Source organism: Penicillium manginii, assembly GCF_028828005.1.
Source record: "Penicillium manginii strain IBT 31320 chromosome Unknown utg000006l:1.0-4164085.0:1.0-4166146.0, whole genome shotgun sequence".
Classification (NCBI taxonomy): Eukaryota; Fungi; Ascomycota; class Eurotiomycetes; order Eurotiales; family Aspergillaceae; genus Penicillium; species Penicillium manginii.
This window is the reverse complement of record NW_026643107.1, coordinates 1511919-1535609: the sequence shown is the minus strand read 5'-3', so window position 1 is coordinate 1535609 and position 23691 is coordinate 1511919. Positions and strand designations below refer to the sequence as shown.

The 23691-nt window shown below is 50.0% G+C and overlaps 10 protein-coding genes across 10 annotated transcripts; 3 read left to right on the top strand and 7 right to left on the bottom strand.

Annotated features, from left to right (window-relative positions):
• Positions 1 to 727: 727 nt before the first annotated feature.
• On the bottom strand, positions 728 to 4348 carry N7533_008933 (putative C2H2 finger domain protein; the record flags this gene model as incomplete). The annotated part of the gene is made up of 1 exon (XM_057105583.1): positions 728 to 4348. One exon carries the CDS (start codon positions 4346 to 4348, stop codon positions 728 to 730), a length of 3621 nt encoding a protein of 1206 aa, XP_056957032.1.
• A 1328-nt stretch (positions 4349 to 5676) lies between these two features.
• Positions 5677 to 9355, bottom strand: N7533_008932 (uncharacterized protein; the record flags this gene model as incomplete). Its single annotated transcript, XM_057105582.1, has 2 exons — positions 5677 to 6664; positions 6915 to 9355. 2 exons carry the CDS (start codon positions 9353 to 9355, stop codon positions 5677 to 5679), a joined length of 3429 nt encoding a protein of 1142 aa, XP_056957031.1.
• Positions 9356 to 10674: 1319 nt separating this feature from the next.
• On the top strand, positions 10675 to 11343 carry N7533_008931 (putative NADH-ubiquinone oxidoreductase 178 kDa subunit; the record flags this gene model as incomplete). The annotated part of the gene is made up of 3 exons (XM_057105581.1): positions 10675 to 10788; positions 10893 to 11137; positions 11214 to 11343. 3 exons carry the CDS (start codon positions 10675 to 10677, stop codon positions 11341 to 11343), a joined length of 489 nt encoding a protein of 162 aa, XP_056957030.1.
• Positions 11344 to 11579: 236 nt separating this feature from the next.
• On the bottom strand, positions 11580 to 12981 carry N7533_008930 (protein-histidine N-methyltransferase; the record flags this gene model as incomplete). Its single annotated transcript, XM_057105580.1, has 3 exons — positions 11580 to 12257; positions 12323 to 12616; positions 12826 to 12981. 3 exons carry the CDS (start codon positions 12979 to 12981, stop codon positions 11580 to 11582), a joined length of 1128 nt encoding a protein of 375 aa, XP_056957029.1.
• Positions 12982 to 13610: 629 nt separating this feature from the next.
• On the top strand, positions 13611 to 14108 carry N7533_008929 (uncharacterized protein; the record flags this gene model as incomplete). Its single annotated transcript, XM_057105579.1, has 1 exon — positions 13611 to 14108. One exon carries the CDS (start codon positions 13611 to 13613, stop codon positions 14106 to 14108), a length of 498 nt encoding a protein of 165 aa, XP_056957028.1.
• A 275-nt stretch (positions 14109 to 14383) lies between these two features.
• N7533_008928 (uncharacterized protein) lies at positions 14384 to 15124 on the bottom strand (the record flags this gene model as incomplete). The annotated part of the gene is made up of 1 exon (XM_057105578.1): positions 14384 to 15124. One exon carries the CDS (start codon positions 15122 to 15124, stop codon positions 14384 to 14386), a length of 741 nt encoding a protein of 246 aa, XP_056957027.1.
• Positions 15125 to 16212: 1088 nt separating this feature from the next.
• On the bottom strand, positions 16213 to 17299 carry N7533_008927 (uncharacterized protein; the record flags this gene model as incomplete). Its single annotated transcript, XM_057105577.1, has 2 exons — positions 16213 to 16675; positions 16749 to 17299. 2 exons carry the CDS (start codon positions 17297 to 17299, stop codon positions 16213 to 16215), a joined length of 1014 nt encoding a protein of 337 aa, XP_056957026.1.
• A 721-nt stretch (positions 17300 to 18020) lies between these two features.
• N7533_008926 (cystathionine gamma-lyase CYS3) lies at positions 18021 to 19396 on the bottom strand (the record flags this gene model as incomplete). The annotated part of the gene is made up of 4 exons (XM_057105576.1): positions 18021 to 18590; positions 18648 to 19092; positions 19153 to 19238; positions 19292 to 19396. The coding sequence occupies 4 exons, from the start codon at positions 19394 to 19396 to the stop codon at positions 18021 to 18023; spliced, it is 1206 nt and encodes a 401-aa protein (XP_056957025.1).
• Positions 19397 to 19642: 246 nt separating this feature from the next.
• On the top strand, positions 19643 to 19946 carry N7533_008925 (uncharacterized protein; the record flags this gene model as incomplete). The annotated part of the gene is made up of 2 exons (XM_057105575.1): positions 19643 to 19842; positions 19934 to 19946. 2 exons carry the CDS (start codon positions 19643 to 19645, stop codon positions 19944 to 19946), a joined length of 213 nt encoding a protein of 70 aa, XP_056957024.1.
• A 1469-nt stretch (positions 19947 to 21415) lies between these two features.
• On the bottom strand, positions 21416 to 21678 carry N7533_008924 (ras family-domain-containing protein; the record flags this gene model as incomplete). Its single annotated transcript, XM_057105574.1, has 2 exons — positions 21416 to 21544; positions 21607 to 21678. The coding sequence occupies 2 exons, from the start codon at positions 21676 to 21678 to the stop codon at positions 21416 to 21418; spliced, it is 201 nt and encodes a 66-aa protein (XP_056957023.1).
• Between the last annotated feature and the right edge of the window lie 2013 nt (positions 21679 to 23691).

The window sequence follows — 23691 nt, the reverse complement described above, 5'->3', positions numbered from 1 at the left end:
TACGCCACTGCCCTGAGACAAAATTCCCCAGTGCCCCCTAAAATATGTACACGATCCTGCCGCTCAGTCTGGACTATCGCCATTCCGCGCATGCAGGAAATGTTTTAACTCCGATTACGTGAAGGGGGGTGGGGGGAAGAGAAATGGAAGGGAAAGAAAGGCAAGGAAAAGATTATCGAGTGGAAAAAGTAAACATGCAGAAATGAAATAGGAAAAAGAAAACATACCATGAGGGATAAACAAAGATTGGCTCTACCTAGTACTGGGTCCGAGTCTATCTGTAGATTATCCCGTACTAGGAAAATGGTAGCCAATACTCTGGACAAAAATTCGATGAAGATAAAGCTACTGTATAGATATGCATGTATGTAGATTAGAAAAAGAAAGATTCATTGCCGATAAATTGAATGCCAAAGAAGAAAGAACATATAGTCCAGAAAAAAATCTGCAACAAAGAAATTGCAAAAAGAAAAGAAAGTAGTAAATCCTCACCCTTCCCTCATGCACGACTAATAAAACGTGACGTACAACTTTGCAGCAATCAGCCGACACAGAAACGGGAAACGGGTAAATGAAGATCAACGATTCCCACAAAACGAAACGAAGGGGGAGGGTATATGTAGAGTAGACACGTAGACACACGCCCAGAAAATGCAATTGCACGCGACAAGAAAGAAAAAAAAGGGCATAAATAATGGCAGATCGGAAAAAGTCGTAGATCATTTCATCACATCTGAGACGAATAACTCGTCGTATACGCGGATGTATACGAGCCGTTAGCATTCGGCGCCACAGGTTGGTATGCCGGATACCCTGGCCCAGCTTGGCTCGGAGCGGAGTACAACGAGGCTGGCGGTTGAGGTTGAGGCGGGAGCTGCGAGCTCAGCGAATAGGAGCCCTGGAGCAGGGAAGGGTTCGTCTCGGGTGTTCGGGCGCGTGGAACCGCGTTGAAGGGCGGTGGATACGTTGACGAGGAAGACGATTGTTGATGCAGGGGGTGGGTCTGGGCTGGTGGGTGGAGCGTGGCTTGGTCATGGTATTGCCCCATGCCGTAGCTGGGGAACTGATCGCCGGGTAGGTCGATCGATTCCGGTTCCATCGATAGCTGGGTGCCCGAGATGGACGGATAATTGGCCATGGGCATGTCGGAGTAGTTGAAGAAGGCGTGGCTGGCTGGGCCGCCGACATCGTTAGTGGGATATTGTTGCCGAGCTAGCTGTACCGATGCACTAGGGTCTTCTGCTGGGTGTTCATGGTTCTGGAACGGTGCAGGTGCAGGTGCAGCGAGGGCAGAAGAGGCGTGGTGAGACTCGGCGGACCCGCCCACCATCGAGACTTGGCTTTGGCTAGGGGTGGAAGAGCTTTGTTTTGCTAGTTCCAGAACCGGCATGGCTAACTGTTCCATGTGCTTCCCCAGGTGGACCGTTAGCTTCTTCCAGGAGCTACAAACGTTCCCACAGAAGCGACAGGGCTCCTTGCTTGGAGTCTGCTCGAGCTCATTCCTGCAATCAGCGACTATCTGCCAGAACTCTTGTTCCCGCTGCGTAGATGCAGATCCTTCCGCCGTCGTCGATCCCTTTGTCTTCTTCGCCCGAGGTTCGGGCATCTTGTGCTCGCGAACCAAGTGCTGGACAAAGTTGTTTTTGCGGTAGCAGATGTGAGTGCAGTCGTGGTGCGAACAAGTCCACCACTCAAGCTGCCGGTGTCGCTCACTCTCATGTCGAACCCAATCTGCTTTCCGCTTGAAAGACTTGGGCTCCGCGCATTCAGGAAAGCTGCACGTGAAGGGTTGCACATCCTCGTGGACATGCTTCGTCCAATCAGAGGGTTTCTGGAACTTTTTTACTTGGAAGCAAATCGGGCACTCAAACTGAGCTGGCAGTCTAGCAACAGGCGGTAGAGGAACACCTGGGGGAAATTGCGCTGCGGCGATAGCTCCTTCACCTGCTGCGTGTTGCTGATCGCCACCCTGACTATAATCCGTGATGCGGAATTGAGTCTGTCCAGCTTCGGCGTCGGCAAGCGATTTCTGCTGCAACAGCACCGGCTGACCCCCAAGTGCGCTGCAGAATTTGCCAGATTTGCAGTTTCGATTGGCGACAGCTGCGGAATGTTTCTGCTGAAGCTCGACAAGGGTTTTGTACCGCTGAACCTGTGCATGTGCGAATCGATGGATCAGAGCAGGTGCTAAGCCAGGGCTTAATTGCATGATCTGCGCCTTGAACCCTTCGAACGTTGGCACCGGCAGACGCGTTATGGGCGGGAAATGCATCACCAAGCCCTTATCTTCGGCCAAATCATTGTCGTCTTCATCGTCGCCACCAGCCATTTCGCGCTCCAGTGCTGCTGCACTTCTTGGTGTTGGCACTGCGCTGGGTTCTTGCTGTTGGTATCGGGTAATACTAGCAACGGGCGGCCCACCATGACTGGTCATCAAGTCAATGAGTCCCGGTGTCGGGGCTCTGGGAACTTCGCTCCTACTTCGTCCGCGAGCTTTTATCTGGAGACTGCTCCGGCCTTGGAGACTATTGCGACCCTGGAGACTGTTTCTACCAGCACTTGGCTCAGCATTGGGAGATACGGCCTGAACAGAGTGACTGCCGCCGACCGCAGCCAGCTGGCCTGACATGGACAAGAGAGCGTTACTCAAACTTGGAGACCGTGAGTGTTTTGTGGACAGACTCAATCGGTGTCTATGAGAGCCACTGTCCTTGCGCTGCGTTGGCTCCGGGCTTGGATGGTGAGAGTGAGAGTTGACCGTGGCCAGTGAAAGATCCGAAGCCTGACGCTTCAGCATATTGGATGCCTGTTGGTAAGAGCGCTTGAAGAATGTATTGCCGCGCTTCTCTGTCTTCTTCGGTGCTGCATTATCATAAATACTCATTCGTTCAAAATTCGCACCAAAGTTAATGATGCTGTTATTATCGATCGTCGCAGTGAGAGAGGCCGTTTCCACATCTCTCGCGCGTTTTTCAAAAGCGACCATGGCTGCTGTGGAACTGTAGGGCTGCATGACTTCTGTTCGAATTGGGCCTTGCGGATAGTCATTCCAGGGATAAAGACGGGATTCGCCTTCCACCGGCGATTTCTGCTCCAGCGAGGAGTAAACCTCCGGTGTTGATCGGTCATATCGACCCGGTTCTTCTGCATCGGCTGTGCTTTCAGACGTCTCGCTATATTCATCCTCGCTACTCTCACGTAGCATGAGACGAGGCGGAGGGATAGCCTGACCAGTGGGGCCGAACTTCAGGTTGAAATAGTCTTCTTGTTGAAGAGGGCGGTCTCCCGTGCTCCTTGCGCGAAGTCGGTTATTCGGTACCATCTTTCGAGATGAAGGGAGAGTAGGGTCATCGCCAGCTTCACTGCCCACACGCTCTGACCAGCGGCTGATGTCTTCGATCTTCTGCTCGCGTTCTCGTTCGCCTTTGAGATCATTCGGGCTTAGAACAAAGTCATTTCCGCGCGACGAGGGATCAAGACCGTGCCAATGGCCACCGTTTGTTCGCTCAATAGGAGTGTGTGAGATGGACTGTTGATCATCCTCGTATCCCTCTTCACTCGACTGGTCTCCAAGTCCATTCACGGAGAGGTGAGCAGACGACCGGCTCGCACGTCGCTCGTGTCTACTAGGTTCTTGAGTTGGCGAATCACCACGCGGAATATATTCCACGGTGACAGTTGGACTCCGACCTCTGCCGACGGCGGGTGCTGCGCTATTTTGCCTTGGAGCCTGCTCGGAGGAAACGGAGAGTTGTGGCTGTGTGTAGTGTTGGTTCGAGATGCCGAGGCCTGGTTGTGTTGGGCTCACAAAAGACCCAGACGTCAAATTCAAGTCGTTGTTCTGGGCTGAGGAGTATTTTGTCGCAGAAGCTGGACTCGGAATGGTAATTCCTGGATTGAGATACTGTGAGGAGGTGTCAATGCCCATGATCGGAGCCCAAGGCTGATGTTGCTGAGTCGATGTTGGTGATACATCCGCACCAAAGGAAGCGGGAGCTCCATTCGACCATGTCCCAATGCCACTGGCAAGATCAATATCCGACGGAGCGAGAAACCCGCCATTGTTGGGAGAGAGAGAGGCGCTGGGATCGATATAGTGGTTATTCTGTGGGGACAGATAATCTTGGCCCTGGGTCTGGGCAGAATGACCCGAGACCGAGGCAGCGCCATCATGTGGAGACGAGACACTGTGGCCTGGACTGCCACCGACTGGAGTCAGACGGATTGCGCAGGCCTGAAATTCGGACTCTTCAGGATCGGAAGGCGCCGAGAGATAAGGGTCCGAGGTGTTTAGCTCCAACGGATGCGCGTGCCCCGCCGACGAGTGAAGAGTGTGGGGACTCGACATTTTGAGATGATCGCGAGTTAGTTTCGCCCATGCGGATGCTGATGCGACAGGTAGTTGGGGCGAGCCGGCGTCAGAAGGGGGCGAGAGAGGGCCAGGAAGCGGGAAACCGAAATCATTGGGGTACAAACCACTCCGTCGCTTAGGGGGGGTTATATAGATCCAAATACCCGGTCATCGGACACCGGGACCCCTAGCAGGAGTGAATAGAGGCAGAGAAAAGAAGTGCGCGACCCAGCTGAAGAGGAGAGTTAAGTTGAGGGGAGTTGAGGTTGGTCAGCTTGCGGAGTGTCAGCAATGGGGGCCGGAGGAAAGACGGGAGTGGAGGGGTACTAAAAAGGATTGGGGGTCGCATGAATGCATAGTCTTCTTTTTTTACTTACCTATCAAGGGTCGCGTCATGCAACAGAAGACGATGTCAGCCTTGTGGGAAATGAAACAGGTGTAATGGGTGGAAGTGGAATTGAAGTGGAATTAAAATGAGCCTCATTTAGCGCCCTGATGGCCCCGCGTTGCGCTCGGCTGCTTTACGCGCTGTCTTTGCGCCCGAACATGAACTCTCGCCACAACGTGAACCTTGGAAGCAGGTGATGGAAATAAATTTGAAATATTTTTTCAATTTTCTCTCTCAACACTTACTTAATTAAATACCTAGGTATATACCTAGTACCAATCCAAGCCCTGGAGTTCAAGTTCATCTTATGCGAGGCAGACTGTGGAACGGCAAAGCAAGGCTGTGCGGGCTTTGCAGTGTTTGCAATGAGCCACACGACCCTGAGATATTTGGCTAGGTACCTAATGTTATGGGGGCTGAAATGTTCTATTATTATCTCCGTGGGGTCCATTTCCAAAGCCACCTGCACATAGGGCTGAAGATGAAACCAAACCCAGTATGTTCCAAGGTTTGCGTTCCTGATATTTTAAGATTGGTGGCATGCCCAGGTGCTCCATGGTTCACGGCGGGTCCCGCGGGGTATAAAAGTAGTACTCCAGGGTCTGAGACAACCTCGGAAGATAGTACATTCCACATTGTTATGGCTGTGCTATACTACTAATACTAGTACAGATTGATCTCAATGCTGATCCATTCCTATACACACATACACACATAAAGTCACTGAAGTCAAAGTCACTGAATCGCTCAATCGCTCAATCGCTGCAAAGCACACAGAAACACCCCATTTCCCTATACCCGACAGTTCCAAAGGAAAATACAAGCGATCAAAAGAAGAAAACAAAAACAAAAAAAAAGAAACAATAGTCCTGTTCCAGAAAAGGAACACCTTCCCCGCAAACCCCCACTATCCACCCCCCTCTCATCCCATCTCCTCTCAAGTCTTCATAAACTGCCCCTTGGGACTATTCGGCGCAGACTGCACCGTCAATTTCGCCGGCGGATTATGAATAGCAACCAACTTCTCAATCCCCCGTAGCGGCACCAACTCCTGCTCACCAATCGTCTTAGCCGGGGACAAATTCAAACTCAACTGGCCCCCCTCATTAACCAGCGTATCCGTAGATTTCTTCGCCAGCTCCTGCAGCCGCGCCATAATGACAGGCGAATCGGAGAAGAGAACCTCACCAACCGAGTAAACGCACGGATTCGCCCTCTCCCCGGACGCAAAGGCAAAGTCCTCATGCGCCGCCTCGCGCACAACACACGGGAAAGTGCGCAGCACAACATGGCGCGTCGGATCAGTCTTCTGAATCGGACTCACTTCCTTCGCAACCCCGTACTCCAGCCACCCCTCATTCGAGACGTCCTCCGCGTCCGGCGCCGGCAGCAGAGCCAAGACGAGTTCGCGCTCGACGCGAGCGTGGCGCCACGTTTCGGCCGCGAGCTTGACGATCTTGCGCACCGTTATGAGGAGGGAGTCGAGGTGTTTGGGATCAGCGAAGTGGCGGATGTGATCGATGATTTCGTCTACGATGACCGCTGCGGCGACGTTGATGGATTGCTTTGCGTCGGAGGTCGTGTAGGCTGCTTTGAGGGTCTGCTGGCGCCAGAATGCTTCGCGGCGGACGGATTTGCGGCGGATGTCCATTGAGAGCATTTGGAAGAATGTGTCTGCTTTGTCGTAGCGGCGGCCGAGGGTGAAGAGGAAGGGTTGAAAGACTCGGTAGGTTAGGGTTTTGGAAACGACGTGGCGGATGTAGGCGCAGCGGAGGTCGCGGGAGGCGGGGCTGTTGTCGAGGAAGGAAGGCAGTTCAGAGGGGATTTTGGAGAGGATGTCCTTTGGTGGATCGATGGGGAGGTAGGCGAAGTGGTCTTGTGAGAGATCGTGGATCATTTGCGAGAGTTGCGTGAAACAGTCGGTACTAGAGGAGAAAGAGGTTTATTAGAATCATTCATATACATTCAGGTTTTATGGCGATATCGACATTCTATAGAGTGAAAGGAAATAGATCGGTCTGTGTATAGACAAAAGAGATGTGATAAATGAATGACATGGTCGGACGTAGACATGGACATGATCGTGATCGTGATCATAAATCATAAAGAAAAAAACAAAGATGGAAGAAAAAAGAGGGGAAAGAAGAATCAAACTCTGACTGCTGGCTCACTTACAAGAATCGGTCGCCCTTAGTCTTGAGATCGGTGGCCTCCCCGAGACTGTGAAGTGTCTTCCTCAGTCGGTCGCAATCGCCATCCAGATGATCGATAGTCGTTTTCATCTGATCCACTGCACGCTGAAGTTGCTGTTCCTTGACGATGCCATCTCCCTCTAGTCTCTCTCTCTCCCGCTCAGAGCTGGACAGCTCTCCGTCCTTCTCAGAGATCTGCTGGACCAAGCCCGCCTTCTCAGCTTCCCAGCTCTTCTCCTTCTCCGCGAGCTGGGCCTCAATAGCGGCAATCTTGTCGTTCAGCTCTTGCGCAGCAGTAGCCAGTTCCTTCGCATGGCCCTCGCGCATATAGTCCAATTCGCCCGCATGGGTGTTTTGGATCGTTGCAATCTGTTTCGCGTTCTTATCGCGAGTATCCTGGAGCTCCTTCTCCTTAGCCTCAAGCTCCGCCACTTTACCAGCAACTTCTTCACGGATCGAAGTGAGCTCAGCAAGGCGAGACTCCAATTCAGCCTCCTTGGATTCAAGAACGGCGATCTTAGAAGCCAGTTCTGTCTTGGTTGCTTCGAGCTCATTGCGCTGAGTCTCGAGTGTCTCCTGCATCAGCATCTTCTCCTTCTCCCATTCACCCTTCTCAGCCTCATGCTGCTCACGGAGGTCCTTCTCGCGTGCTTCGAGAGTGTCGGCAGCGGCCTTCTCGTCTTCGTTCTTAATCTCCTCGAAGAGTTCCGTCAGTTCCTGCTTCTGCGTCGCAAGAGCCTTGGTATGCTCTTCCTTCTGCTCCTCGCGCTCCTTCTCGTGCGCGACCTTGGACTCCTCGAGACTGGTGTTCAGCGTGGCAAGCTCCGCCTCGAGATCACTCTTGCCCTGCGAGAGCTCTTCGTTAGACTTTTGGTGCGTGGCCAGTCCATCTTCAAGATCTCGTTGCTTCTCTTGAAGGTTTCCAAGCTCGAGGCGCAGTTCGTTGATAGTGTTCTTCAGCTTAGCGCATTCTTCAGCACTTTCGTTGGCGGTCTTCTTCATTTGGGATTGGAGTGCCTCAATGTAGAACTCCTTGTGCATTAATGCTTGCTCGTGCTGGTTGCCAATTTGCTTCATTTCTGCTTCGCGGCTGCTGAGGCGCGTGTGGGTGTGTTGGAAGCCGTGCAGGAGACGGTTGATATCTGGAATTGCAGATTGGATGCGCTGCAGTAGCTCGATATGCTCGGCGTCATGGTTGTCGGGTGGCGATATAGTGCCGTTCTCGTGTGTTGTGCCATTGCCTGGTAGGGGTAGGTCGCGGAGGGCTTGGAATGAAGATGCATATGGCTGGTCAGACACACTGTAGCTCCGGTGCATGTAATGAGGGCTTTGAGGGGGAGGATAATGGCCATAAGGTGGAACGACCCCAGCAGAGCTCATGACAGGTGAGTGAACAGCGCTATTATAGCTCTGATTAGATGGAGGGGGTGGAGGAGCCATCATAGGAGGTGGTGGTGGTGCTTGAGGAGGTGGGGGTGTTGCGGTGGGAGACATTGTTGGAGGCATGGCGGGAGGCATATATGGATAATGAGACTGAGCCAGCGGACTGCTGACCTTGGGCACGGGTGAGACAAAAGGTGATGCAAAGGGCGATGCAAAGGGCGATGCAAAAGGTGATGTGTAAGGATGGGGCGGCGTATATGGCACTGGTGAAGCGTACGATCCAGGCGAGGCGTATGGCGCAGGTGAAACGGACGGTACAGGCGCAGCGTAGGGCACTGGCGAAGCGTACGGCAATGGTGAAGCGTATGGCACCGGTGATGCGTACGGTACAGGTGAAGCGTAGCGTACAGGTGATGCGTAGCGTGCAAGTGCCGGAGATGCAGGGTAGAATTGGGCCTCTGGTGAAGCGCTGGACACAAACCGGACCTCCGTCAGAGAAGGCGATGGTAGTGGTACTTGCGATGGCACCGGCGAATATGGGACAGCTGGAGACGCGATGGGAGTTTGCTCCCGTGATTCCGGCTTGGTAGGTTCTTCAACAGGCTGGTGACTGTCTTCGTTTGATGGTTGACTCTCCTCGGGCTCAATAGGAGGAGCTTGGGTCGTCGTGTCTTGGTCGGTTGACACGAGAGCCTCGGTGTCGGCTTGAGGTTCCTTCAGAGATGGTGGTTGATCTGAGGGTTCTTCAGGTTCAGATGAGACTTTCTCTGGTTCAAGTTCCTCATGGTCGACTGGAGTTGGAGAAGATTCAAGTTCAAGTGGTTCGATGACTTCTGGGATTTGCTCAAGTACTGCCAGTGGTTCCGGTTGGCCGAGTTCGGGTTCTTGTACCACAGGGACTGGGCTGTTAGGAGTCGAGGATTGAATTGTCGTCTGGTCTTCTTCTTTCGCTTCAGGAGTCTTGCTGTTTTTATTTTTCTGCTTTGCTCCAGCCTTCCCATTCTTATCTTTGGCTTTCGCCTTCTTGCCACCGGCTCCCATGATGACTGAGGGATGCGTGCCCAAGCCTATGGGTTGATGGGTAGATGATGGACAGACGTGTTTCCAATAAGATCACTGTGACAATAAATATAAAAACTTGATGAGTGAATATTCCGGGTCTGGTGATTCCATGGGTCTTCAGTCTGCACTGTACATTTGCAAGTTGCCAGGCGGTGCTTCAAGTTCAAGATATAGCCCAAACGCTAGCCAGACTAAGGGGTACTAGGGCTCAATTTGCTAAGAGTATTGAGTCAAGGCCGCGTCGAATACGCAACAGTCGGGCAGAGAGTCAATGACTGGGCTATCCAGTCAGATGAGTGGGCACAAATCGGCGCGATACACGAAGGCAAGGCTGCCCGTTCGAGCACGCAGACAATTCGGGCAAGTCCAAATTTCAATCTCCAGTAAGAGAGGAAGAAGTCAGAAGGGCGCAAAGGGCGACAAGAATAATTCAATTGCAAGCGACTATGGAAGACTTGAAATGTGCGACCCTATTGGGAATACCGCAGCGGACCGAACCTTAGTGGACGTTAGTACCCATCTTTAGGCCGCTGAATAGATGGGGATTGTAGCGTAACGCTGATCCGCAGACCCAGTATTCGGAATGTGAAGCGAACAGATTCAACTTCGGACCGAAGAGAGACCAATTGTTGTGCGCCATGGGGCATTGGGCACCAACAAAATCAGGCGAGGACGAACAAGTAGACAGTAGGGCCATAGTGGGTACCCTCTCAAAGCTGACATGTTCAATCGAGAGCCCGACACGACCTGTAAAACCCGCAATTATGGACAAGAAACGATGGGTCCAATGGGCCCCTGCTCGAAAATAGTGCTCTTAGTTCAGTTAGGGAAGAGGGAGAGGAAGAGATGAGGCAATGCTCATCTGAGCCCATCACATCCACCCCCAGGGACCCGGCGCTTTGATTCTCGATGGGCTTGCATATGCAGGATGACTTCGCTCGCCGCGGGGTTCACATTGCATTGCATTGATCTAGATAATGATACATTGGCAGAGGGGAGGGGAGATGTAAAGAATCGGAATGGGTCCTGGGATTCTAGACATCCCATCATGGCTGCTCTACGGAGTCCACTCCACTCCGACCGCTACGCTAGCAGTGCTAGCGAGATCTACCTACACCGCCTCATAGTAGTAGCAAGGCGGTATGGGTCGGCAGATATACTATATTATGTAATAGTCCCGATACAACGATCGCACGTGATCTGTAGACACGTGATCTCATCGGCACGCAACCTCATCCTATCATCGCGGCGGAAAGGGTCATCACCAACCCGACTTTCCTCAATTATCCCCAACAGCCATGTTCGTCGCCAGAAGCTGTGCTGCCTCGACGCGGCAGGTGCTGCGCACCCAGGCTCCTCGCCGTTTCGGCTCATCCCACGCCCACGCTGAGCCCGTGAACGAAGGCTTCGGTGTAAGCTCCCCGCCAACCCGAACCTGAAGACTCCAGAATCCTAGTCCCAACAGACCGCCAATGCCACGAATTCGGATTGCTAACTTGTGGTTCCCACTGTACAGCGCAGCTTCTACGTCACCGCCGGTAGCTTCGTCTCCGCATACCTCCTCTACCGCTTCACCAAGGCGCAACAGGAATCCGGCTCCGAGTCGTTCATCTCCGACCTCATCGCCAAGTGGACCCCTTCGCAAGAGGCCTTTGAACAGCGTAACGCCATTCACACCGCAATTATGGAGAAGGCCGCCGAGGACCGCCACTTGCTCCAGAGTGAAGGACCCCGCGAATTCGTTCCCTTGAGACAGAACGAGTATGTGATACCGCTCCGGGTCTACCTTGGTGTGACTAAAATGACTAACTGAATCTTCTTTTCCTCTGTTTTTTAGTCTGTTCAACGTTGCTCCCATCATCAACCTTGCCCCCGGCTCCCAGTCCGACCTGAGCAAGGTCATTGCCCACTACGAGCGCGAGAACCAGGAGACCGAGAAGGCCCGCGTTGCCCGGACACAGGTCTAAGGTCTCTGTGACGAAGAGGATGGAGTCGAGTCTTATTTTTTTTTCTCTCTGTTTGGGTTGGCTGTCTTGCACTAGACATGCGCAATGAGGTAAAACATGTACATATACGTTAGGATTTGAAAGTTCAATCCAGCACCTGATTCCTTGAATTTCATTTGTTTGAATTCACCACTCTAGTTTTCCCTGTACCACTGGTTACTGTATTCAAAGGCTCAATCTAATTTGAATCTAATAATCTACTGCACACCGTTTCCAACAGGCGTAATTTCCAACACAACTCGGCCGACACCTTCCGACTGGATATCCACCTTCTGTTGAACGTCCAATTCATCAACACAAACGTTTTTCAGAGTCGCGAGGAACTCATCGACACCTCCTCCCACTCCGAAGTAGACCTTCTTAGCAGCCACTAAACCCCGAGTCTTGCTAGATGCAGAGCTAGAGCGGCGCAGTAGCGCCAGAAGAGTTTCGGAGAATGCAACCAGTGATAGCGGGGAGTAGATCGTCTCGCTGGCAAGTACCAAGGTCTGACAGTCACCCTCACTGCGGGAAGAAAAGACAAGCTCCACGAATTCAGGGGACCAGGCACCGGAAATGAAGCTCAAGGAAATACCCCGCCTCTCGAGGTCGGCCTTGAAGGCATCGAGTAGTTCGGGCGTGATATCTAGTTCTTCATCCTGAGTATGAGCCGCTGAAGCACCCTGGCTTTCGACTACCGCTGTAGTATCCCGGGACTGGGTAATATGCCAGGTCAAAATGAGATTAGGGAGTGTGACAAGACGCAGGACGGAATCATTGTAGTCCGCGAATGTGAAATGGGTTTTCTGGATCGTAGCCCCGCTTTCCACTGCCTCTGTCTGGCTCAATGCACGGGCGAATAATGCCAGTGATGGTACTGCAGTTCCTGCACCAAGCTGTGCAAGGATATTGTTGTCAGCGATGCGGCCCGCAGTCAGAAGTAAGATGCCAATGTACGAACCTCGATGGTATGAGTAGTAGTTTGTGGTTCTGGGGACTGGCTGGTCGGGTTCTCACTTGTGACCAGTTTGGCTAGGTCCAGAGCACATTCCCACGTCTTGAAACCGCCTTCGTAGAAATTGGGCTTGAGGTCGCCTTTTTCCAAGCCGGAGATGAGTTCCTCGTTGTCGTGTCCTTGGTTATCTTCCGCCATCAATTGAGTGCGGATGTCGAATATTTCTCGACGAGCGATGACCATCGGTGTGCCGCTAATTTCGAGTCGGTTGTAATATATTTGTGATGGCAGAATGGAGAGCTATTCGACAGTTAGACTTGATCCAGAAGTGATATGTAGAACTTTCGAAGACAAGAACACCTGGGCACGTAACATAGCAAATCTGCAAAAATCGAAAAAAAAAGGAAACTCAAGATCACAATATGGCTCAGAGGCTCTTTCAGATTCCACAGCAGAGAAAATGCGAAGTAATACAAATATCAAATGTTTCAAAAAACTTGAAATCTTACCCATTCATTCATGTCATGCTTGTTGGCCTTCACCAACTCCGGGAGCGAATTGCTTGCCTCCTGTCCAGCGACAGCGGGAACAAAAGGAGACTCATTATTAACTTCAGCATCGTCGATGTCGATATCATCTCCAGCAAACCCGAAGCTAAACGCCATTGTCAAAGCTGGCTGATAATGAGCGCTGTTCCCGAATGCTAAGAATTGAAGCGGACTGATGGCGAAAAAGGGCTTTCTCGGAAGACCGGTACATTGACCAACACTAGGAGTCTAGTTGAGTACCTTTTTGAGACGTTCCGATGTCAAAAAAGTCGTTAGTCTATCTACTCTGAGATTCTCGCTGCCGCATACCAAAAATTGCGGCGGGCAGAAATGATGACTAATATTCACCCACCTGCCCGATTGGGCGATTCGGAAAACCATCTACAGCTGGGGATATTTGGGGACCTTGTGCTTTCGAATAGTATTCAAGTCCATTTAGGATTTGGGATATATCAGCTAGTCCGAGACGATTCGGAGTATCGGCACATGGGGAGATTGATTGCTTAACCGAAGCGCCTCATCTCGTCTCGCTTCGGTTTAGTAGCTTTGATACTCCAGGGCTGTTCCATGGAAATATCTTACACGCTACAACCCCATACGAGTCGGGAGTCGGAGATACCAATCTAGTACGGCTTTGAAAAAAAAAAAGGAAATACGACTCCTGAAAATAAAAGGAGTAGCAGCCTCGAAATTACTCACTTTCCCTTAGATCTTACCATTATTATCCTCGATACCATACATACTACATGGCCCTGAAAGATAAAACCCGCAACCATAAGAGAGTGAAGAAGAAAATGGACAACATTCGCCAATTTACAACCCCATACCCAGCTGGAGGGCCTGTGAGCATAAACTACAACTTTCCTCCGAGTTCGTGCCAACACTGCCATACATCACCCCGCGAAATCAGGGCTCTGAAAGAAAAGGTCGCAGCCATCGGGCAGATACCCTCTGAAGTGAACAAGGAGGAATTTATCAAGTTCAAAAATGAGATAAAAGAAAGATCGAGAGCTTTTGAGAAGCATATCCTCGGGCACCTGATCGCTTTCGGCAAAGTGATAGATGGACATATAAACAGTGTGATGAAGGAGCAAGAGAGACTCGATATCAGAACCGCGGAAGAGGAGGATTATCGTTCTCTGAATGAGAAAGTGGATCATCTTTTCACAGCAGTGGAGGCTATGAAGCAGGCAGTTCAAGAACTTGCTGCTAATTGGAAGGTAGAAATGGACACTGACAGCTGAATTCTCTGATGTCAATGAGTAGCTTTGTGAATGCTTGGGGTTGTAATGTCATTGCTATATGGCTGATTTGATATGTATAGAAAGAGGGGTGTTTTGCCTTGGATCTTTCTTCCGGGCTTAATGCAGATACTTTCTGAGAAATGGTAGGAGAAGACGAATTAAATACTAGAGATTGCAAAGAGCTAGCCCCAAGGGTTCTCATTCATACATATCAACTTTCAATGCTACCTGTTTAGCTGGTAAATACCCATTGCATCAGAATCTCCATTAAAAATCTAGACCACAACAGCGCTACCCAAGCCCTTAGGCACCAAGTCTCCAAAACGTTTCAGTCCCCTCAACCACTTTTTCAAAGAATTCTTATTACTTTTCACATCTTGAAACTCGTCGTGGTCTAATTCCTTTGAAACAACGCTCTTCCACCCCAATCTCTCCCCAAACCGGCACTTATGAGAGCGCACATAGACTGCCCGCGGATTATACAACCCCCACATTTTCTCAATAGCAAACTCAACATCGCTCAACTCATACCCAGCCACGCAAAACGCAGCCGCAATATACTGCGCCGGTTTCAAATAATAAAGAGTGTTCTGCCCGGCCTCATCAGGAGGGATATTCAACAAACCGGACTCAATAACAAGAAAATAAACGTTCTGAAACTCCTCCCGAGTGAAAAGCAGCCCCATAAGTGCAAGTGACTCTTCCCGCCATTCTTCGATGGGAGGTAGATAGTTCATATCCAATATCTTGGGGTATCTATTCACTCGTCTGTGTAGATCTAGGCGGGCGCGGAGGATATGTCGAAGATACCTCCTCTCCTGCGAGGAAAGATTTCCCGCGTGGAAATTGGTTACTAGTCTCGTTAGTTCTTTCGATTCGTATGTGGACTCGGAGTCTAGTAGTAGTAAGGGTCTGGAGCGGAAGTAGGCTTTCATGGCGCGTTCGGTGCTCATTCCTGTGAGGATGTCTTGGCTTAGTTCTCGGAGGTTGTTCATTATTGTTGGTTGGGGGTGCATGGCGATGGTTTATGGAAGATGGATGGAAGGGTGTGAATTGGTAGAAGGGTGGAAGTTAGGACTAAATCGTGAGTCTTTGAGATCGTTATGATTGATGGATTGAACTAGTCCTTTTTGGGAAATGTGAAGTCGTCAATCTGCGGGACGGCCACCAATCCCGATACAGTAGCCTTCCAATATCAACAATACGGGATCTTGAGGATCCAGGGCTCGATATTGCTATTCAAGATGACCGAGACTATACCGCACTTCATCTGGCTCTGATACCTACATATTCCGACGGCTATGGAACTGTTGAGGGCTGGTGCTTCAGACATCCCAGGCTGCCCCTTCCATGGCTAGATAGTAGCTTCAAGTTCTCTCTTCTCTCGCCCTCTTCATCTGATCACCAGTTTTATGCCTCAGCTTCCTCCTCAGTATCACACTCCCATAGGAATCTCTTGTCCGACGTTCGATCTGAAGCTTCGTCGATAGCCATGAGCCAACTCCACGCCAGATCGAGTGAGCCATCGCAGCATCCACGACAACGAAGATAAGCCGAGCATTGATCACCACTTAAAAAGACAAGGGTTTTTATAGAATTGGAATCGGCCCGCAGTGCATCAAATTACCGATCATAATAAGGGGGCTAGTTCTGTTAAGTCCTGATTGTAACCGAGCAAGCAACAAGCCAGGCCGCAGCACTGAGTTTACCCCAGGTCTCTCGCCACGAGAGCAGTCGTTTCAGGACAGTTCCTCGTTCACTCGTGACCGAGTATAAGGAATCTCCACTCCAGGGGCACTTTCCCTGACACCTTAACCATTTCGGATTTTCCTGGCGCAAACAGCACGGACGAAACAGTTAGGCTGGACGACAGTATCCACATCTATTCTCCGCGGTACAGATCTCGGGCCTTCGAGGACGACATGTTATCGAGCTAACGAGCGTGAGTTACTCTTGTAAGTTAACGATTCATGAATACTAGTATGATACAAAACTTGGATGAGCTAGAGATATCTTTAGATTTAACAACGGATATTATTGGCGGCAGCCCTGTACTATACGCCTTTTCCTTGCGCTGAAGTCGTATTTAATAATCCACGCATCCCTACCATGGAAGTATCATAGCAGCCCCCAAGGCAAACGCAGCAACCCAAATTCCCACGATGGAGCCAAGTCCATTCCAAATTGACGCGGTAGCAGAGATTCTGCCCGCCGCATTGGAAGCACTTGTAGAATCAGCGGTAGCCGATGATGTTGCAGACCCAGAGTGCAAATCAGACTCATGGTACAGCATTGTGATGACAGGTGCGTAAGAGAATGCGCTGTAGCGGGGAGACTGCTCTGCCTGGTCTAAAGTTGCGGTGTAGGTGTCTGTCTGATATGTAGTTTCCGTTTCATATACGCGGTATCGAGTCTTGGTGATTGTATCGGTGCCGCTTGTCTCGGTCAATGTTCTCGTGCTCGTGCCATATTCGTAGTTGTATCCTACGTCAACCTGGTAGCCGAGGGATGGCTTATAGTCCTTGACGAGAGAGTAGCAAAGACCGGTCGAGTCTGCTATCATACCACTGCATCGATTCTTAGCATTATTCCTCTAATGGGATATTATCCATCTGAGCTTTGTTGGATTTTTGAACTTACCTGGGACAACACGCAGCCATCGTTTCCTTTGGCTGGAGAATATCCTTCAAAACGGAAGCCTTATCCTCATAGTTGAACATATAGTAGTACACGTCGTCTGTACTATATGATTGAGTAGTTGTAGTAGCCGTAGTATGGACATAAATGCCCGACGAAGTGAGCGAGCTGCTGCCATCGCGCCCGACCATACCAATTGTCTCCCAGCCGGAGGGACAGTACATGGCAGGAGAGTAGTATTGACCCCAAGCCCTCCAGCTTACCTGTTCGGCCAAGAAGGAAGAAATTTGCTCTTCGGAGGTCAAATACCCAGTCGAGCTTGGTGTAGCGGTGATGCTTGGTGTCGAGGTTGGCGTACATCCGCTGAAGCTGAGCCCTCGAATGGGCTCCGTGTAATACTCGAGGTACAGATTACCACTATCTGTGTTCATATAGCCCACTGCGACACGGCCAGACGCAGTGCAGCTGGGAGCTGGAGTGAAGGTGGTTGTGATAGGACCTAGGTTGGTGTAGGTATACCAACCCGCAGAAACGGAGGCGTTCAGCCCGGTCATGGTTGCGGCTGAAATGAGGATAAAAAGAACAAAAAAGAAATCGCTAAATTATGGAGTCCAAAGATTTCCATTATATACGACATTCACCATTCGTCGCTTAGGTACCTTCGCTTCCACCGCGTGCTGGGGCAGCCTAAGATTTGGGGCTATTCGGATGAGGCTAACGCGCAATCTCCACTGCTTTTCGCTAGACGGTGGATTGCCGCCAACTCCGGCTTGGCAGGGTCGAATCTACAAACCAGAGAATCGAAAAATGACACCAGCGCAGGTTTTGGCTAGCCTTGGTGTTTCTTGGCGTGTCTTGGGTGGTATGGCCTAGAAAGCTCGATTCACTAGCTTGGGCCTCTGACTCGCCAAACTCGTTCATGGTGTTGTGTTGCAAATGTATCAATTTTGGCCCCCATTGAGCTCCGAGGCTGGATGGGATTTCCCGGATTTCCACTGGATCAGTTTCCACTTTGTAGTGCCGACATACGATGCTACTAAGATATGCATGAAACTCACGCTACTTGTGGGCACATAACCGAGTTCCAAGCAGAAAACAACAACATGATACTAGAATATTCTACGGGAGGAAAGTAGTAATTGAAGAGTAGATACGGGGTGTCATAATAGTAGCACCCCTCAAGGAAAATCGTCTATTATCTAATTTCGTTACAATGCACGTAAATGCAACAAGCTAGCAAACATAACCAGCCATAAAACAACGCATATTTTCAGCTTAAGCGCTACCGTTCTTACCGGAAGCAGCAAGCTCCAAAGCCTTGAGCACATCGGCCTTGAGATCCTCGGAATCTTCGATACCGCAGCTCATGCGGACAAGGTCGTCGTAAACACCCGCAGCCTCGCGCTGGTCCTTGGGGATACCGGCGTGAGTCATGCTGGAGGGAACCTCGCACAGAGACTCCACACCACCGAGACTCTCGGCCAGAGTGAAGATCTTGGTGTACTTGCAGAAGTTGTGCGCGGCGGCCTGGCCACCCTTGATACGGAAGCTGAGCATGCCGCCGCCCATACCGTCGCGGTGCTGCTTGATAGCAATGGCGCGGTGGGGGTGAGAGTCGATGCCGGGGTAGTTAACGGAAATGACATGCTCGGAGGCTTCGAGGGCCTCGGCGACGGTGGTGGCGTTCTTGGTGGCTTCGCGGGCGCGAAGGTGCAGGGTCTTCAGACCGCGGTGGGCGAGCCAGCAGTCGAATGGCGAGGGGACGGCGCCGATGGCGTTCTGCAAGAAAGTAAGGCGCTCGTTGAGAGCCTCGGAGTTGAAGGCGGCGACACCCATGAGGACATCCTGGGAAGATATTAGTTATTTGGACTTTGAATTGGGTGGATTTGAGAGGAAACGTACAGAGTGGCCGTTGATGTACTTGGTCACGGAGTGGACGACGATATCGGCGCCGTGGTTGAGAGGGTTCTGGACGTAGGGGCTCATGAAGGTGTTGTCGACGACAACGAGAATGCCATGGCGGTGGGCGATCTCGGCAACGGCCTGGATATCGACCAGGCCGAGGGTGGGGTTGGAGGGGGTCTCGATCCAGATGAGCTTGGTCTCAGGACGGATGAGGTCCTCGACGTGAAGCTCAATGGAAGGAGAGAAGGTCACCTGAACGCCGTGGGCGGAGGCGACCTTGGTGAAGTAGCGGTGGGTACCACCGTAGACATCGGAGACCGAGACAACGTGGGATCCCGCGGCCAGGGACTGCAGGACAACGGCAGTGGTGGCAGAGCCAGAAGAGAAAGCAAGGGCATACTTGGCGTTCTCGAGAGCGGCAATCGATTGCTCAAAGTTGTCACTGCGAACAAGTTAGTCATTAAGTACCGCTAGACGGTGGGGTTTACATGAAATGACTGACCGGTTGGGGTTGGAGCTACGAGTGTACTCGTAGAGACCAACAGGGCTGCCAACGCTGGTCTGAGCGAAGGTAGTGGAGAGGGAGATCTGTGATAATTGTCAATGAAAGTTGTCAAATCAAGGGAGAGCGCATAACATACCGGAGCGATGACAGCACCAGTGACAGGGTCGTGAGGGGCGCCGGCGTGGACAGCCAGAGTGCCAAAGCGGCGCTCGGTGGTGTGAGTGTTCTCGGTAGATCCCATTGTGAAGTGCGATTAGATTGATGCAGCAAGTTGAAGAAAAAAAAGCAAAGAGGCGAATTTAAAAGAAAGGCTTGCTTCGCGAGCTGTATGTCGTGATTGATGTAGGATAAGATGAGATGTACCGCCTTTGGTAACTGAAAGAGTTTGATTAGCAAGCACGGGGATCGGAGAGGCCGGATTGGAACAGAAACAATGCTTTGTTGTCCTTGTTTGGGAAGGTCACAAAAAAGTTTGAGGATTCCAACTATGGAACTGAATTCAGTTCAGTGGACTGTCATTAATTTTTCTTACGTCGCCTGCAGCTTTCACGGGGCTATGATCGATCGCTACATTGTGAGTGGCTCTGAGAAGGCAAATCACTCCACAATTGGGTCTTTTCCCGGATGGAGCCGCGACCGCCTTGTCGGCGAAAAGTCTGCTTTGTCCGATCACTCGGCGCCTTCGGGGTAATTGGTCATATTCAATACTAGTACGGAGTAAGTACGGAGTAAGCACGGATTAACAATCATAACGTTAACAATAAACATATATCTCCAGGGATGTAGCTTGAGTCACATCAATGCGAATCTTTCCTTTCAACCTCATTGGCCAAACACTATTTTTAAAAATTTCGATCTTGACTGGAATGCGCTCTGGGCCCGATCCGGAATTTGCCACCGGAGCCGAGGCAAAATTGGGCTTCCCAAGGTTCACTATCTAATACTAGTATTCTATACATGTACAAATGTTCAGCTCAGTTTTCTTTTGTTATGAAATAATAAAATTACGAAATAGCCTCCTTCCAGTTCTTTCCATCCCGGCTTCCTCCTACTTCATTCCTCATCTTGCTAGTAATGTGGCAGGCCAAATCGTCTGCCAAGTACCAGGATCTTGATGCGACAACGAGAAGGCCAATTCGTGACCCATAACTTGTCCAATATAATGCAAATAACGGCGACAATGCTTACTCTGTAGACAACCAGCCAGTGGACAAGTAACGACCACCCACAAAGGCCAAATCAAGACATTGCTATTAGCAAACCTAGCTATCAATACTGGCTGGAAATCATTGTTCGCATCCAAAAATTCTATCGGTACTGAGATGTTATAACAGATTAGTCTAAATAAATGTTTCATCTGATTACTGGTATATTCAGAAAGTTATGCCAGACCAGCGATGGCTGAGAGAAGGACTAGAAATGGAGGTTTGAGGTCAGAGACTCGAACGCGGTAGTTTACATTCGAAGCTATCGAAAGGGCCTTGAAGAGGCTGGCTTGGGCGCTCCGGAACCAAGTGGAAATTGAGCTGTGACGCCCCCGACATGCTTACTACCCCCAGAAAGGGGGACTTCGCAAAGAAGTTGTCCTTCATCGTATGGGCTATTTGCTTAGCAAAGTTATTTTTTTTTAATAGCGACGATCATTAAAGTTCTAACCCCTAAGTGCATTTCAAAAAGTAGCAAAATAATTGATCATCATCGCAATATTGCTTCTGGGCTGCAATCCGCCTACGAGAAAGTGGCTTCCAGTCGATCTGCGTGGTGTACAAGGGTGCCAATACATACTATCAGTCAAAGTCATGCACTTGGCAGTCAGGAGCCTTGGGTAGAAGGGCTTAGTATGCGGCTCTTGTTCCAACGTGGTCCGATATTCCATCCAAATCTAAATGGAATGGAAGCAGTAGCCAGCAAGCTAGTGAATCTGACCAAGAAAGACAATTGAAGATTCTGTGTACAGAAATATTCAGCACAGAAATATTTGGGAGTGGGAAAATGCTGGTTATATTCCAAGGTTGTTCAGGGGATTTTCCGCTTTTAATGATACCCCTTCTCTATATCACAAATGCCGATAATTGTTAGTGAGCTAGTTGAGACACGCCAAAATCAGGTTTATGTGAAGATTTTGGTCTTGGTTTTGTTGAAGTTTAATTGTTAATAGCGCAGGTTCAGATTTGGCAACATACTATTACGCGAACACTTTGTGAAGTTGACAACCCCGATTACTAGTAAATGGCCAAGGTGTGATTGTGGGTTTTATTAATCATAGGTCTGCGTCATCTTCGTCGGGCAACAAAAAATTCCCTTGTTCCTTGAACTCGGCCTTCATTCTTTTGTATTCAGGGTCCAAGGGTGAATGCGGGGGATCCGGGGGGTAAAAGTAGATAATTTCCTAAGATGGGGGTAAATGTATGTTGCGACAATATAGTAATAGAAAAAGTTCAAACCACATACCACATTAGGCTGACCGCTAAGCTGCTCCAAGATCCATCCAATAGGTCTTGCCTCACAGCGATCTGCCTCCATTACGATCGCCTGTGGCTGTGGCCCAGCGAAATATTCATATGGATTGTAAAAAAACGGGGTCTCGCCTATCTCATCGGGCCAAGAGATTTCTGTAGGATCTATTGCTCGTTTATCATTCTTTTCGTAGACCTTGCAGGAATAGATTAGGACTGGTAGTGAGGTCGATTCATCGGAGTTTTTCTGAGACGATAAAATCTCTCCTATAAGGTTAGCAATTGGTAAACCATGAGCTCAAAGCCAATTTAAATATGGTGCAAATGAAACTGGGAGAAATTACTATGCCAATAGACTGCATTTTCGATACTTGCCTGGTCGGCGAGATCAATCATAATAACAGCGGCATCACTATCATGGATCCATTCAGCCCTCTCTTGAGGAGTAGTAATATGAGATCCAGGGATATCCCATATTTTGAACCAAAAAAGACCAATATTCTATGACTCATGGATGATATATCTCAGAACGGACTGATTGCAGAACGGTACTTGAAATTAACCAAATGGAACATACAGTTGAAAAGCCACATGTGCGACAGTCATACCCAAGTGAGGGGTCAGAAACTTGAACATGGTCTTCCGGGCCAATAAGTCGAGATACCCAGTTGGTCTTTAAGATATGGTCAGCCATCTTGTTGTGACCAGGGAAATATTTCTTAGTACCTTTCCAACACCTGCATCACCAACAAGTGCTAGTTTGATTTCGTTCTTGAGGGGCCTCTGTTCATCGGAAGCTGCCATGATGTAAGAGAGTAGATATAAAACCAGAGGTTCTGTGTAGCAAAATGTCAAGTTGACGCTGACACATTCTAGTGAGAGTCCTGGAGTGAGGTGAAAACAAAAGAATGTAACTTAGAAGGTGGCGACCGGATACTTCAAATACCCCAGAGTCCTACATTACCTGATATCCCGCGTGGGGGCCAGATATCCCGCCCGAGGCTCCCAGCAGGGGACTCAGATAGTAGACCCACTGTTTTGAGGCGACACTAGCGCTGGGAGCTGTAACATCTAGCGCCTAAGAAGCGCAATCTAGTGAGTCGATCTGAGGCAACAGTAGAGACAAGAAGACCTAGGTGCGCTCCGTACTCAGCAGAGCATAGTATAGATTCACACTAATGGACTGAATCTTTTAAGGTTTCAATTCTACCTAGGTATAGATATTCTTCGGATTCATTATGACCGGCAGTTATCACGATATCCATTCAAAAGAGCAGCGTGTTCATGCTGATTTCTCTCCTACAGAGAACCTCTGCGGCCAATCCCATCGGAAGATGCTACCAACCTTATAGTACCTAGGTGTGACACTACCGTTCCGGGAAACCCAAACTTAACAGTCGTTCATGCTGATGTCGTTGCGCCAAGCAGTTCGAGTGCGGTTATTGATTTTTAAGTTGCCTTGTCAACGCCTGCGAACTCCCAAGCATTCGACAAGGGTCTCGACAAGTCTGGCAGATTTCCCTACAAGCCCCTGCCCAGTGACTCTGATTTCGCAAAGCTTCGCTGCGCGTATTTTCACAGGGATCCAGCATATGGAGACTATTTTCTCAGTCCCCTGTATGCTTTACTCCCGTCATTCACTTTAGGCCCATTCAAAGTGGCGACGCAGATGCAACTGCATTTACTAGCAAAAATGAACCATCTTCAGTCCCATGTTCGTCACCAGGTGTAGCTGCTACAAGAATCCTACCGATGCATGTGATGGCAACACTGCATCCTCCGATCCTAGCCATGGACAGGCAGTCGGGCTCCTCCTTAACAGAGGAGCGAATATTTAAGCCACGAATTCAGAAGACAAAACACCAGTTTTTCTGGCTGCTGAGTATGGCCATAATCATACCATCAATCTGCTTGTTGAGAGAGGCGTGGATATCAACGTGGAAGATGAATCGGGGCAGACGCTGTTAAGTTCGGTGGCTCGTTGTTGTCAAATGACTACTAGTATTGCTACCTAATCTACTAGTACTTGATCCTAAAGTATGGTAGTCATAATCTGCAATAGTCATAATCTGCAACATTT